At 37.9% G+C, this 15933-nt stretch overlaps 1 protein-coding gene across 1 annotated transcript; it reads right to left on the bottom strand.

Annotated features, from left to right (window-relative positions):
- Positions 1-1640: 1640 nt before the first annotated feature.
- LOC127093070 (pentatricopeptide repeat-containing protein At5g11310, mitochondrial) lies at positions 1641-5111 on the bottom strand. Its single transcript, XM_051031968.1, has 2 exons — positions 4414-5111; positions 1641-3207 (listed from the first exon to the last, which is right to left on the bottom strand). The coding sequence occupies exons 1-2, from the start codon at positions 5006-5008 to the stop codon at positions 1988-1990; spliced, it is 1815 nt and encodes a 604-aa protein (XP_050887925.1). The 5' UTR covers positions 5009-5111; the 3' UTR covers positions 1641-1987.
- Positions 5112-15933: the final 10822 nt, after the last annotated feature.

Below are 15933 nucleotides of genomic sequence, written 5' to 3' on the forward strand. Positions count from 1 at the left end.
TTGAATATTAAGACCGAACTTGATCTTGATAAAATTTTAAGATCCACTCACCTAAATAATTTTATAAAAAAAAAATTATACTAATATTTTAAGAGAAATAAATGCTAACCTCCCCTATTTTAAGGATACCCAACATATTTGAAGGCTTAGTTGAAAATATTGTTAGAAATCTCGAGAAGATTAAATAGATTCAGGTTGAATAGTGAACAAAGTCACTTTCCTTAAAAGTATTTCAAGCACTCTCTTTGATGTTTTAGAGTCGGAAAGCAAGAATATTCAGGATAATTCAGCCTTTTGATTGAGTCTGCACAAGACAGATGAAGAACTCGAATGCAAGGAAGTGTGTCTGGAATATTTAAGAGGATGTACAGATTTTGAGTGAGTCATTTTCGAATTCAGAAACATGTATTTATAGGTCATGCATGTGTTGTTTCATAAGTTTTTTTAATTATTAAAAAAAATACTAATATATATTTCAATCTCCATCTTTTTAATTTTATGCATAGTGTATTTCTATTTAGGATTTCCTATAGAACTATTTCACTATTAATAGTCAAAATATTAAATGGATTTACTCTGAAACTCTCCCTATTCAAGACCACTTTTCTAATATTACCTATGAAGCTACATTTTAGATTCCCCTAAATATAAGAATCCTCTCACTTTTATTCAAACACTCTTTCAAGTCTTTAAACAATTACAATATGATTGAAAAGATGAAACAATCATAACACACAAATATTTTGTTCGCAAGCTTATAGAATTAATATCTAGGAACAAAGTATTACAACCAAACAAAGACTCGACTAAAACAAGATTCTACTAATGAGTAGATATTTTTTCCTTAAGCTATGAGTCTTCACAAAGGAGATTGACACGCCGCAAGTGTACAGCTGTGCGAAGTAGTATAAAAATAGATTACCGAACCACAAATATCAAAGGTTTGATTATCAAATCCTATTTTATCGGTGTATATCTAAAGAGATCGAAAACTGATGTTTTGTAAAACAACTTAAATAAAAAACACTTTTTGAAAACAACTTAAATAAAAATCAATTAAAATATTATGAGAGAAATAACACTTAGGGTTCATGGTTCATATTTTGACATATCCATATAATCAGTTTGCTTCTATACAGCAAACTATATGAGAATTTCAACATTGTTATAGAAAAAAGATAAATGTGGACAACGCCTACTTTCATCAATGTGTTGTCCTATCTATGGTGAATAATTCGTCTTCTTTCGCACATCCAAATTATTCACCAAAGGTTCTTTTCTTCACGCGATATAAAAGATGAGACTTTTCTCAACCGCGTCCGAGCACTTTCGTTGTTTTGGATTCAATTGTTTAAAACCCTGTTCTCGGCTACTAATGCATATCCTTTTAGATTATAATCGATATCTGAAAACTCTTTACTTTTGTATAAGGGTTGGATTGAAAAATCCAAGTTTTAAAATAACATGTGAATAAAATTCTCGTAAGTGAATTGTGAAGATTCATATCAATAGTCATGAGATAAGTCTCACAACCCTTAGTCTCTAGTGAACTACTCAGTCATGGTGAGCAACTAACACATACAGAGCAATAATTGCAATTGAAAACATGATGTAAATGATGATAAATATAACCGGACCGATAACAAAATATATTGAATTGATAAAGATCTAGGTGCTCCAATTGTTTATGTTAATGATCTCTTTCTTTCCTGGCAAGTAAAATTTACAAATTTAAAAAAAAAAATCTGGATTATGGCTCCAACTAAAAACAAAGCTAATCAATTCACAACCTCTGTAAGGCCACTTGAACTTATTAATTTAATTCCAGTTGCTGGCCACCTCCATCGATATCCAGAATTTTGCTTACAATGAGCCATTTTCTGTATAAAGAACTCCTTTAAATTTTCATATGATATTGCTGGTTAGACAACAGTGAATCAGTTCAGTGACTACTGCTGTGAAGCATGATAATAGCACAGTGAATCTTTCATCTTACATCTGTCTTTTTCTCAATATCCTCTATCAAACAGTTTGCACTTGAGACAGCATCTCCCGATGAACTTCTAAGCTTATCAAGTTCTTTGGGGTCCTTCAGCAAATCAGAAACTGCTTTGGCTTTCTGAATTATAGATTTCCTACGTGCATGTGCATTATCTCTGACTTCACCATATGTATTTGGCAAGTTGGAAGAATGTGGAACAGACGACATCAACTGGCAAAGTTTTCGAGCCATTTCAGTCATACCTTGTTTCTTTAGCTCAACATTCAATTTTTGAAATGTAAGATATTGAGGAACTATACCTCTTCTTATCATGCTCTCAAATTCTGCAAAAGCCTCTTCCAACTTATGCATTTTGCATAGCAAATGAGTTAACATGGTACTCGTAGCCAAGTCCATGTCATGTCCTTTATGCTTCATTTCCTTGCTAACTTGAACTGCCAACTCTAACTTCTCCTCTTCGCATAACATCTTCAACACAAGATGGTAAGTTAGACGATCTGGGTTATGTCCAGATTCAATCATCTTGGTATACAGGTTCATCCCTTCATCAACTTTTCCGCATCTTGAAAAGTACCTAAAAAAGTAATTATAGGTAGTGGGGATTGGAAGGAAACCTCTACTTATCATCTTTTTTAGAATCTTACTAGCACCTTCAAGATCTCCTGCCTTACAAAAACCCTTCACCAGAGAATTGTAAGTTGAAAGAGTAGGACCTATTTTCAAAATATGAAAACGCTCAATCATACCCAAAGCCTCTTTAAATCTCCCATCTTCTGCCAATGCATCGATTATAGGGTTATATACAATTGCATTTGGTTCAATTCCCTCTTTGGTCATTTCGCCAATCATCTCAAGTGCCTTTTCAACACGGCGCATCCGACAATATCCTTCCACAAGAGTACCGTATGTCACAACACTCGGTCTCACATTCTCCTTCTTCATCTCTTCCCAAAGTCTCTCAGCATGTTTGAGTTTCCTCGCTCGAAACCATCCATTTAACAATATGTTATAAATCCGAATTGAAGGAACCCAACCCAGATCTGTCTCCTTCCTCCTAAAGAAATACTCTGAAGCTTCCCTAACAGACCCTTCTTTGCAAAGTGAATCAACCAATATCCCAAATAAACTCATTTCTGATCCTGAATCCACAATTGACTTCTTATCTTTAGCAAACTCAAACGTCCTAATAGCAGCCTTGTGCATACCTACAAAACATATAAATCAATAAAAAGCTTGATCCCTCATCACAAAAGGAGAATAATTGATGAAACTACACTACAATTTGTGATTAACAAAATTCAAATTAATTATTGTACAGTTTGAAAAATCTAAAATTGCATGGTTTTGTCACCCAGCTCTAAACAATGATTTGTTTTGCTGTTTTTGAGACGAAAACAAAATCATTCTCATAATTTAAAGTTACATCATTACTGCAAGCCATGTTTGGAAAATAAAATACTCATGTATAAACTATTTCTATACCAAAACATAAAATAAAAGGAAATTGTTTTCATATTAGCTATAAACCGTGTTCGGAAGCTATCCGGGAGAGCTTAATAAGCTGAAAGCAACTTATGGACGTTGCATAAGCTGTTTCTATAAGTTCTCTCAAATAATCTCAAAAGTTTTTATGTCAATTAATAAGCTCAAATAAGTTGATTCAAACCGACACTAATTCAAAAATATTTACACACTGATGTTAATAATTAATTTTCATCAACAAATCCAAACATCAATGGTACCAATATCAACTTTAAATATTTTCAAGCCAGTGTCACTATCTATAAACTCACTATCTGTATGAGCGCATGTGATTAGCTTATTTGAGTTTATCAACTAGAATATGCAATTTGGGAGAGCTTATAAAAATAGTTTCGATATGTCGACATGAACGGACAAAATAGAAAGAAGTGGAGCGGAATGGAAAGGAGCGGAGTGGAGCATAATGGAACCGGGAATGGAGATTCATTCCATCATTTGAATATTTTACAAGGAACAAGAGAAGTACTTCATTCCGCCCAAATCAGATGGGAAAAAATATGATGGTAAGTGATGGAATCTATACCACTTCATTCTCCATTCAATTTTGCTTAATCTTATACCAATCCATTTCATATCATTTCATTCCACTCCATCATTCTAAACAAAACCAAGAGTTTTTAAGTTTAATTTCATAAGCTACTTATATGAAAACTTGCTTTTATCTTTTGTTATAGAAAAGACTTATACTTAAGAACTGACCGAGGCTTATAATCAAGTTAACAAAACCTCAAGTTACTGTAAAATCATGTAAAATCATGTAAAATCAAGTATGCAAACTCTAAACCCTAATTCAAATACACAATTCAATTCGAGCAATAAAAATTGTAAATTGAAAACCTAAACCAGGAAAAAAGGTTTGTTTATACTACCTGCACGAGCATAGCGTCGAATCATGATAGCAAATGTACCAACCGAGACCAATTTCTCATCTTCTACGTCGTCTCTATCAATGCGATCAAGAACAAGAGTCCAAGCGGAGTCAAACTCCCTCATTTTCGCAAGAGCGTTAACCGCTGAGTCAAACAGACTCGAATCGGGTCTGAACCCGGGTTGATTCTCAGCCCATAGGAAAAGCGAGTGTAGTAATTTGGGCGAGGAGGCGAAGTGTTGGAAGACGGCGTGAATGAGAGGGGAATCCGGTTTGATTCCGGTTTGGTTTAATTGGGCGTGGAGTTGTGAACCGGGAGAGATGGATGGGTTGGTGAAGAGGTTGGAAATGAGAGAGAAATCGTTGGTGGAAAAAGTGGGGTTGGGTGGAGGAGTGTCGGGTTTTGGAACCGGGTTTGGGTTTGGAGCGGGTTTGGGTTGGTTTGGTGGGAATGATGGCCAGTGAATGAGTGGGTTTCCGGGTTGGGATAGCCATGAAGAAGAAGAAGAAGAGGAAGAGGAGGAGAATGGTTTGAGGGTCGATGATAGGAAGAAACGAAGGGAGAACAGTGTACGATGAAAGTTCAGAGAATGCATTTGTTGTTGTTTTTGGTTGCAGTGTGTCACGAGCAGAAATGTGGGAGGAACGGGAAACGAAGAGAGAGAAAAAAAAGCTTCAATTCCGAAATTATCCTCGTTTATATTATTTTTAACAATATCTTTAAAGACTAAATATCTTAATTATTTAGAAAATCTAAAAAGTAAATTGTCTCTTATATAAATAAATTGTATTTCGGTTTTTCTACCGAGATAATCCAGTTTTTCAAAAAAAATTCCAAAATACCCTAGATTTCAGAAAAATTCCCAAACTAGCCCACTTTTAGGAGGAGGCGTCAATTGAATTGGCGACTCCTCTTAAAAATTGAATGGAGGCGCCAATTGGATTGGCTAGGGCAGGTGCCCTAACCAATTCAATTGGCGCCTATGTGTAAGTTTTAAGAGGAGGCGCCAATTCAATTGGAGACTCCCTTAAAAAAGCCTTAAATGATAAAACCTCCAACATGAAAGTTGTAGATCTTTTCAAGACAATTAATTTGGATATAAATTTTGCATTATTTGGATTTTTTATGAGAAAGTTATGGGTAGTTGAAGTTGGACTTCTGATTTTTTCAACTGTTATCTGACCTATAATATTTTGTATTATCGCATGTGTTTCTTTTAGAATTATGAAATTTTGTCCAACATAACATTTGAAGTAGACATCTCAAATTTTGCAATGCACTTAGTCCCACCTCAAAATAATTAAAAATGAGTGAGTTAGGTCCTTGCGAACTTGACCCAAAATTAGGGTTTCTGTCAAAACATGTGTATGTGAATTTTGCCAAAAGGGACCAACTTCAAGCCCTTCTGTTTGAATGATAAAACCCTCAAATGACAAAACCTTCAACATAAAAGTTGTAGATCTTTTCAAGACAATGAATTTGGACTAAAATTTTGCATCATTTGCATTTTTTTTAGAAAGGTATGGGCACCTGAACTTGGACTCTTTGACATTTCAATTGTTATGTGGCCTATAATGTTTTCTATTATCACATGTATTTATTTTTGAATTATGAAATTTTGTCCAACATAACAATTTAAGTAGACATCTCAAACTTTCCAATTCACTTTGTCCCACCTCAAAATCATAAAAAATGAGTGAGTTAGGTTCTTGGGTAGTTGACCCAAAATTAGGGTTTCAGTCAAAACATTTGTATGTGAATTTTGCCAAAATGGAGTTTAGACAAAGAAACCTAATGTTTGGAGTTTACACAAAGATAAATTTGATATAATACGACTTGATATTAATAAAATTTGGAGTTTATACAAAGAAACCTAATGGTGATGACCGGGATCACCTAACCGACCTCCGGACCCACATCCCCTAGTTACCCTAACCCTTGGCCCTAACCCACGTTGACGATTCTGCACCGGTGTTTGTTCATCTGAGGGGCCAGGAGCGTCATTACCTCCTACAAGAGAAGATCCGTTGAGGTATTCAGCCAAGTCAGCATAGTCTTCAGTATTCAATGATAGTGTACCGGCGTAGCTGAGCTCATGACCCATGCCAGAGAAGTTGGGATGTGGTTGACTCATGGATGGGCGACCGGGATGGTTGAAGGGAGACATGGGTGTGAATGATGCGTCTAGGAAAGGTTGGAAAGGTTGTTGGGGTGTTTGGAAGAGATAGGGTTGTGGGATGTTTTGGTTTTGTGATGTTTGGGCTTCTTGGCTACGGTAGGAGGAGGGGCGGTTAGTGTTTTGGCTAAGGCGACTTTGGTAGGGTGATGGTGTGGGTGCGGAGCGATGTTCGGTCTGAGGTTAATGGTCAATTTGTTGGTGGTGGTATGGGGTATGTTCTTGGTATTGGGGTTGGGTGAATGGCATGTTTTGGTTGTATGTTTGTGTGTTTGTGGAACGGAAAGTTTGACGGATAGGGGGTTGTGAGTAACCGGGCTAAGAATGTTGTTAGGGGTTAGATGTTGATCCTTCTTATGTGTAACTTGTCTGGCGTGGGTCATAGAGGTACATATCATCGGCGATGAATTGAAAACCAACCGATCTGTACCAAGCCATATAAGTACGACTTGGTTTTACCTCATTTGGCATGACTGCGTCAGTTAAGACATGGTCATGACTGTGCTTCCACTTGCGACACTCCGATCTTGCGAAGGTTTGCCAAGGGTTGAAGTTCAATTGGTCGTTCACTTTACGCATATGCCATTCTCCTAGGCTAGCTGGGGGATGTGGGATATTCTGGATCATACCGAACTGCAGCTTCACACGATCGGTGTTGTGCATCTCCACAATTGTGAACCGTATTATCGGTGTGCATGTTGTCCATACAGCTGCGTCTTCAACGTTGACCTCATGGTCATGATCCAGATTAAGGTATGGACGTCAAATAAATTGAAATGTTAAAGAAGATAGGATTATAATGAATGTAGAAAAAGTTAACATAATATGACGAAATAATGAAGTTATTTTGCTTACGTCTGTCGGTCGAAGGTGATCCAACAGGTTGCGATACTGAGTAATACAGTATCTCGGACATCTGCTGTAACTCATACCACGTGTCGACCATCTACACCAAAAAGTTAAAAAAAAATAGTTTGAGGTAATAAACTTTAAGGAAGTAAGTAAAGATATAGCAATTTAAACAACTTACTTTTTTGCATATGGAAAAGTGAAAGGGTTGTTATTGACCGGTGCTAGAGACGGTAGTCTTGACCAACCCCATGCTTGTAGCAAAACAGCACATCCAGAAAATGTAGATGTGTCTTTGTGGGAGTTTTTGCACAACGAACTATAGAGATAGGCTAGACAAGCGGATCCCCAACTGTAACTACCTATTCTATCTACATGTCTAAGTAGAGGTAAGTACATAATATGCATACTAGAACCACTACCTTCGGGAAATAAAAAGGATCCTATTAACAGCATAATGTAACACCTAGTTTTTATTATTCGAGCATCTTCGGTAGAATGCTCATCTAAATATAAACTATTATAATATGACTTTAGGCGTGAGAGTAGTATACCTTGACCTCTAGCATTATCATCTAACAAATCAGTGTCTAAAAGCTCCATGCAAATTGAATTTGCATAGTTGGTCTTACCATTAACAGCTTTGCCTTCAATTCGTAGTCCTAAAAGCATGTAGACGTCTTCTAACGTCACGGTACACTCACCGGTTGGAAACCAAAATGTGTGTGTCTTTGGCCTCCATCTTTCGCATAAGGCTAGAATGAACTTGTTATCTATAGACCAAGACATAATCTTGCTAATATGACCAAAATCGGAGAGTTTAACATAAGGTTGAATCATCGGGTCCATTGGGACAAATTCGTGGACTCGAGTTCGAAACCTTGATACATCCTATAATAGAAATAATATAACACTTGACTAAGTTGGTATTTCAAAATAAAATGGGGTTGGTGAAGATGAAAGATAAAAAGTTAACAAAAGAAAAAACTTACATATGTTGCGATGTTTGCAACTGTTCCTCTGTGTGCTTCGCCCATTGTGAGTAAAGACATATTGTTGGGGAGTTGGTGTAGATGAAATTGGAAGATGTTGTTGAAGATGAAATTGTAAAAGAAGTATTGTAGAGGAAGTAGTGAGAATGTTGGTGTGGAAGAAGTGTTGAAGGAGTGGATATATTTATAGGCAAATGGATGAGAGCATAAAAATTTGTGTTTGCATGGTGTCTCCACCTCATTTGGCGACCATGTACAATCCTAAAGAGGGGTCGCCATTCAAATTGGCGCCTCCATAGGGACATGCATGCAAGGCTAGGTCTGAATGCTTGGTTTCGAGGTCTGATTGCATGGGGTCGCCACTTGAATTGGCGACCATGTACAAGCATTAAGTGGAGGCGCCAAACCATTTGGCGACACCATCTGCATGTCTGACACATGGTTGTCTTGTCTCCTGCATGCTGAACAAGTCACTTGTGGATGGCTTGCATGGTTGACACATCATCTCTGACTATCTTACATGTCCGACACGTGGCTGTCTTGTCTCCTGCATGCTGATGACTAACTTCTTGATAGCTTGCATGGTTGACACATCATCTCATACTGTCTTGCATGACTGACACATCATCTCAGAACTAGCTTACATGTCAGATATGTAGCTGTCTTGTCTCCTGCATGCTGAAGAGTCACTTCTTGATAGCTTGCATGCTTGACACATCAACTCACACTGTCTTGCATGACAGACACATCATCTCAGAACTAGCTTGCATGATTGACACATTATCTCAGAGTAGCTTGAATGTCCGACACATCATCTCAGAACTAGCTAGCATGTGAGACATTGATACCATCTATTTAAGTGTCTTACTATCAACATCCAAGACACTTGACTCACATTCATCTGCATTAGGAAAATAATTTTCATCTCCACAATGTCATCTTCATCATTATACAGTGTCAACGTTCACTGCAATGGTGAAACTTTTGAGTCTGAGCTTCATGGTTTTTGTTTTCGAAACACTGATACCATTAGAATCACGATGAAGAGAAATGCAACCTTTTTGCATTTGAAAAAAAGAATACAATCCTTTATAGGATCAGGTATTGTGTCAAAGATCACATATCAAAATCCAATATTTTTTTAGAATGGTCAATGCAAGTTTTTCCCCCTTAAGGTACGAGACGATGAAGATGTTGAAAACATGTTTGTTAGTCATGAACATTCAGGCAACAATTGTATCGAGTTGTACATTACTCTACAACCATGTATACCATCTCAATAGTCTCAACTAACCGATCAGGATGAAGCTGGTGAAGATGATGCAGATGATGCACAATGGTCAGATGAACTCAACCCAGAAGAAGAAGTAGAAGTCGACGTTGTTGATGACGAAGAAGAGGAGACCGAGATACAGGTTGATCACATGCTGAACAACGACGATGAAGATGATGATCAACCACCACCAATACCTCCTAGTCATGCCTACAATCCGCCTCAACATATGACAAATATGGATCTTCACGATGATGAAACATCCGACAGTGTCTTCTATAATCCGTATCCGAGACCAGTAGGCGAATTAAAGGTGGGAGACATGTTTCGTACCAAAGAAGAATGTGTTTTGGCAATCAAAAAATTCCACATGAACAACTTTGTTGACTTTACAGTGAAACACACTGATTCTAGAAGGTATGTTATCGAATGTCGTAACATGCTTTGTAAGTTTCGTTTGGCTGCGTCTTACAAGAAGAAAAATGACTCTTGGGAGATCGCTTCAATAGACCCACCGCACAGTTGCGTTGCAACTAACGTTGAACAAGATCACCGTAAGCTGAGCACGGCTTTGATATGTCAAGACATTCTGCCATTGGTAAATAAAGACCCATCAATGAAGGTGAGTATAATTATATCCCATATCCGAACAACATATAATTATACTCCATCTTACAAGAAAGCATGGATTGCGAGGACAAAGGTTGTTGAACAGGTTTTCGGCAACTGGGAGGATTCATTCAAGGAATTGCCACGGTTTTTATGGACACTAAAAACATATGTCCCAGGAACTGTGGCAATTATGGAGACAGTGCCAGCAACGATGCCAGACGGAACCTGTGCTACAGGTAATAGAATATTTCACCGTCTCTTTTGGGCATTTGACCCGTGCATCAAAGGTTTCGCTTTCTGCAAACCTATCTTGCAAATTGATGGCACTTGGTTATACGGAAAATACAAGGGTACTTTGATCATGGCGGTTGCACAAGACGGTAACAACAATGTCTTTCCCATTGCCTTTGCTCTTGTTGAAGGTGAAACGGCTGGTGGATGGGGTTTCTTTCTTCGACATCTCAGAACGCATGTGGCTCCACAAGCCAATCTATGTTTGATTTCTGATAGACATGCTGCCATTGAGAGTGCCTACAACAACCATGACAACGGATGGCATGATCCTCCTTCTACACATGTCTACTGTATCAGACACATTGCACAAAACTTCATGCGTGCTATAAAAGATAAGAATATTCGCAAGAAGGTGGTGAATGCTAGGTATGCTTTAACTCAACCGTCATTTCAATATTATCGTGATGAAATTAGACTGTCTAATGAAGACGCAGGGAGATGGATAAATAATATACCAGTAGAGCAGTGTACAAGAGCATTTGACGGTGGTTGTCGATGGGGCCACATGACAACAAACATTGTGGAATGCATGAACGGGGTTTTCAAAGGAATTCGAAATCTGCCGATAACCGCCTTGGTAAGATCAACCTATTATAGGTTGGCTTCTATGTTCGCAACCAGAGGTGAAAGATGGAGTGCAGTGTTAATGTCCGGACAAGTATTCAGTGAGTGTTGCATGAAGGTCATGAAAGAGGAGAGCATCAAAGCTACGACACACGCTGTAACAGTCTTTGACCGTCATAGACAAAATTTCAGCGTCCAGGAAACAGTGGGCAACAACGAGGGGAGACCAAATTTAGCCTACACTGTTAGACTACACAGAAGTTGGTGCGATTGAGGAAAATTCCAGGCCTTCTGCATACCTTGCTTCCATGTCATTGCAGCATGCACTTATACTCGTCAAGACGCTTACACCCATTTATCTGATGTGTACAAGGCCAACACCATCATGAATGTAAATAGTCAAAGCTTTTCAGTACTACCAATGGAGGATTACTGGCCTCCATATGAAGGAGATATTGTTTGGCACAATGAAGAGATGCGTAGAAAGAAGAAAGTAAGGCCAAACAGCACACGTATCAGAACAGAGATGGATTCCACAGATAAAATGATAAGATTATGTAGTATCTGTCGTTAACCAGGACACAACAAAAACAACTGTCCCAATCAAGGAGCATCATCTAGATCTTAAGCTTTTTGTAACATTGTATTTCTGTAACAATCAATCATTATATATCATTAAGTTCTTGTTACGACAAGTTTCATAACAAACATCAGTACAAAACATCTGAAAACATAAATAATTCTAACTGATTACAACAATCAAATTAATGTCGTCTCGACCGAACATCATTTCCCTAGCATCCTTATCAGTCTTCATTCGCACCCAACCAAAGATACTGTCAAGTCTCTCAATACTTCTGATTTTTCCCCTTTTGGTATTTTCCCGTCTAACCATCGAACCAGCTCCCTCTTCAGTTGATCGAACTTGGTGATGTTCCAAAACAGCTTCAGCAATTGAGGTTTGTCTCTCGCATAAATCATTTTACCGTATCGGCGACGAACACCAAACATGATAGCCAAATGATTATATGAGTTGTGGAACAATTGGTCACACAACGCATCTATTTATAAGACAAAAAAGGCATTTTATGAGGGAGTCTCCAATTGAGTTGGCGACTACTCTTAAAACCTACACATAGGCGCCAATTGGATTGGCTAGGGCACCTGCCCTAACCAATCCAATTGGCGCCTCCATTCAAGTTTTAAGCTGAGTCGCCATATGAACAACTTTCATGTTCATCAAAAATCCATTTGAAACTTGGAAGCTCATCATTCATTTCAAAACATTATAGGTCATTTTGATAGAAACCCTAATTTTGGGTCAAGTTCGCAAAGACCTAACTCACTCATTTTTAATTATTTTGAGGTGGGACCAAGTGCATTGGAAAATTTGATATGTCTACTTCAATTGTTATGTTGGACAAAATTTCATAATTCTAAAAGAAACACATGGGATAATACAAAACATTATAGGTCAGATAACAGTTGAAAAACTCAGAAGTCCAACTTCATCTGCCCATAACTTTCTCATAAAAAATACAAATGATGCAAACTTTATGTACAAATTCATTGTCTTGAAAATATCTACAACTTTCATGTTGGAGGTTTTGTCATTTGAGGCTTTTTTAAGGGAGTCGCCAATTGGATTGGCACCTCCTCTTAAAACTTACACATGGGCGCCAATTGGATTGGCTAGGGCACCTGCCCTAGCCAATCCAATTGGCGCCTCCATTCAAGTTTTAAGAGGAGTCGCCAATCCAATTGGCGCCTCCTCCTAAAAGTGGGGTAGTTTGGGAATTTTTCTGAAACCTGGGGTATTTTGGGAATTTTTTTTGAAAAACTGGGTTATCTCGGTAAAAAAAATCTAGTATTTCATTTAAGAGATGCGTCCATGCAGTTATAATTCAATAATCAAAACATTTTAAGTTTTATTCTCGCTCCGTCTCACAATGAAAGCCGCATTTGGAGAAAATCAGTGTCCCAAAATAAATGATTTATTTCAATTTTTAATGCATTTTTTCTAATTATATTATCTAATTAATACTTCCTCCGTACTATAATGAGTGACACATTTGAAATAAAAAAAAGTGTCGCAAAATGAATGACTCATTTCAATTAAAAAAAACTCAAACTTTTATAAAGAATTTAAGAAAGAAAAAAAAGATGAAGAAAAAAATAAAAAAGAAGAAGATGCAGTAGAAAAACAACATAGAGGCAAAGGAGTATTATTCTAAGCAAAAAGAAGTAAAAAATTTAAAATCAAATTAAATAGAATTACATGGTACTATGATATTGGGATACCTTGTTATCTTGATTCTATTAAAATTGTGATGTTGTTATGTTGCCTCTATTAAGTTTTTTTACAAAAATAATCCACTTTTTCAAGGAAATTCCCAAGATACCCCTGGTTTCAAAAAAAAAATCCAAAATACCCCACTTTTAGGAGGAGTCTCCAATTGAATTGGCGACTCCTCTTAAAACTTGAATGGAGGCGTCAATTGGATTGGCTAGGGCAGGTGCCCTAGCCAATCCAATTGGCGCCCCTGTGTAGGTTTTAAGAGGAGTCGTCAATTCAATTGGAGACTCCTCCTAAAATACATTTTTTATCTTATAAATAGATGCGTTGTGTGACTAATTGTTCCACATCTCATATAATCATTTGACTATCATGTTTGGTGTTCGTCTCCGATACGGAAAGGTGATTTACGCGAGAGACAAACCTCAAATGCTGATGCTGTTTTGGAACATCACCACGTTCAATCAACTGAAGAAGGAGTTGGTTCGTTGGTTAGATGGGAAAATACCAGAAAGGGAAAAAATCAGAAGTATTAAGAGACTTGATAGTATCTTTGGTTGGGTGCGAATGAAGATTGATAAGGATGCTAGGGAAATGATGTTCGGTCGAGACGACATCAATTTGATTGTTGTAATCAGTTAGAAATATTTATGTTTTCAGATGTTTTGTACTGATGTTTTTCGTGAACCTCGTTGTAACAAGAACTTAATGATATATAATGATTGAATGTTACAGAAATACAATGTTATAAAAAGCTTAAGACCTAGATGATGCTCCTCGATTGGGACAGTTGTTCTTGTTGTGTCCTGGTTGACGATAGATACTACATAATCTTATCATTTTATATGTGGAATCCATCTCTGTTCTGATACGTGTGCTGTTTGACCTTCCTTTCTTCTTTCTACGCATCTCGTCATTGTGCCAAAGAATATCACCTTCATATGGAGGCCAGTAATCCTCCATTGGTAGTACTGAGAAGCTTTGAGTATATACATTCATGATGGTGTTGGCCTTGTACACATCAGATAAATGGCTGTAAGCGTCTTGACGAGTATAAGCGCATGCTGCTATGACATGGGAGCAAGGTATGCGGAAGGCCTGGAATTTTCCACAATCGCATCAACTTCTGTTTAGTCTAACAGCGTAGGCTAATTTTGGTCTCCCCTCGTTGTGGTCCATTGTTTCCTGGACGCTGAAATTTTGTCTATGATGGTCAAAGATTATTATAGCGTGTGTGCTAGCTTTGATGCTCTCCTCTTTCATGACCTTCATGCAACACTCACTGAATACTTGCCCGGACATTAACACCGCACTCCATCTTTCACCTCTGGTTGCGAACATAGAAGCCAACCTATAATAGGTTGATCTTACCAAGGCAGTTATCGGCAGATTTTGAATTCCTTTGAATACCCCGTTTATGCATTCCACAATGTTTGTTGTCATGTGGCCCCATCGACAACCACCGTCAAATGCTCTTGTCCACTGCTCTACTGGTATGTTATTTATCCATCTCCCTGCATCTTCATTAGACAGTCTAATTTCATCACGATAATATTGAAATGATGGTTGAGTTAAAGCATATCCAGCATTCACAACCTTCTTGCGAAGATTCTTATCTTTTATAGCACGCATGAAGTTTTGTGCAATGTGTCTGATACAGTAGACATGTGTAGAAGGAGGATCATGCCATCCATTGTCATGGTTGTTGTAGGCACTCTCAATGGCAGCATGTCTATCAGAAATCAAACAGAGATTGGCTTGTGGAGCCACATGCGTTTTGAGATGTCGAAGAAAGAAACCCCATCCACCAGCCGTTTCACCTTCAACAAGAGCAAAGGCAATGGGAAAGACATTGTTGTTGCCGTCTTGTGCAACCGCCATGAGCAAAGTACCCTTGTATTTTCCGTATAACCAAGTTCCATCAATTTGAATAATAGGTTTGCAGAATGCGAAACCTTTGATGCACGGGTCAAATGCCCAAAAGAGACGGTGAAATGTTCTATTACTTGTAGCACAGGTTCCGTTTGGCATCATCGCTGGCACTGTCTCCATAATTGCCACAGTTCCTGGGACATATGCTTTTAGTGCCCATAAAAACCGTGGCAATTCCTTGTATGAATCCTCCCAGTTGCCGAAAACTTGTTCAACAGCCTTTGTCCTCGCAATCCAGGCTTTCTTGTAAGATGGAGTATAATTAAATATTGTTCTGATATGGGATATAATTATACTCACCTTCACTGATGGGTCTTTATTAACCAACGGTAGAATGTCTTGACATATCAAAGATGCGCTTAGTTTACGGTGATCTTGTTCAACGTTAGTGACGCTCCTGGGCCCTCAGATGATCAAACACCGGTGCAGAATCGTCAACGTGGGTTAGGGCCAAGGGTGAGAGTAGCTAGAGAATGTGGGACCGGAGGTCGGTTAGGTGATCCCGGTCATTACCATTAGGTTTCTTTGTGTA

This window comes from Lathyrus oleraceus, chromosome 6 (genome assembly GCF_024323335.1).
Source record: "Lathyrus oleraceus cultivar Zhongwan6 chromosome 6, CAAS_Psat_ZW6_1.0, whole genome shotgun sequence".
NCBI lineage: Eukaryota > Viridiplantae > Streptophyta > Magnoliopsida > Fabales > Fabaceae > Lathyrus > Lathyrus oleraceus.

Excerpts from the sequence above, each read along its gene's own strand:
- LOC127093070 (XM_051031968.1), bottom strand. The coding sequence starts at position 5,008 with ATGCATTCTCTGAACTTTCATCGTACACTGTTCTCCCTTCGTTTCTTC. Across the intron at positions 3,208-4,413 it reads TCGACGCTATGCTCGTGCAG|GTATGCACAAGGCTGCTATT; the intron begins GTAGTATAAACA and ends TATGTTTTGTAG.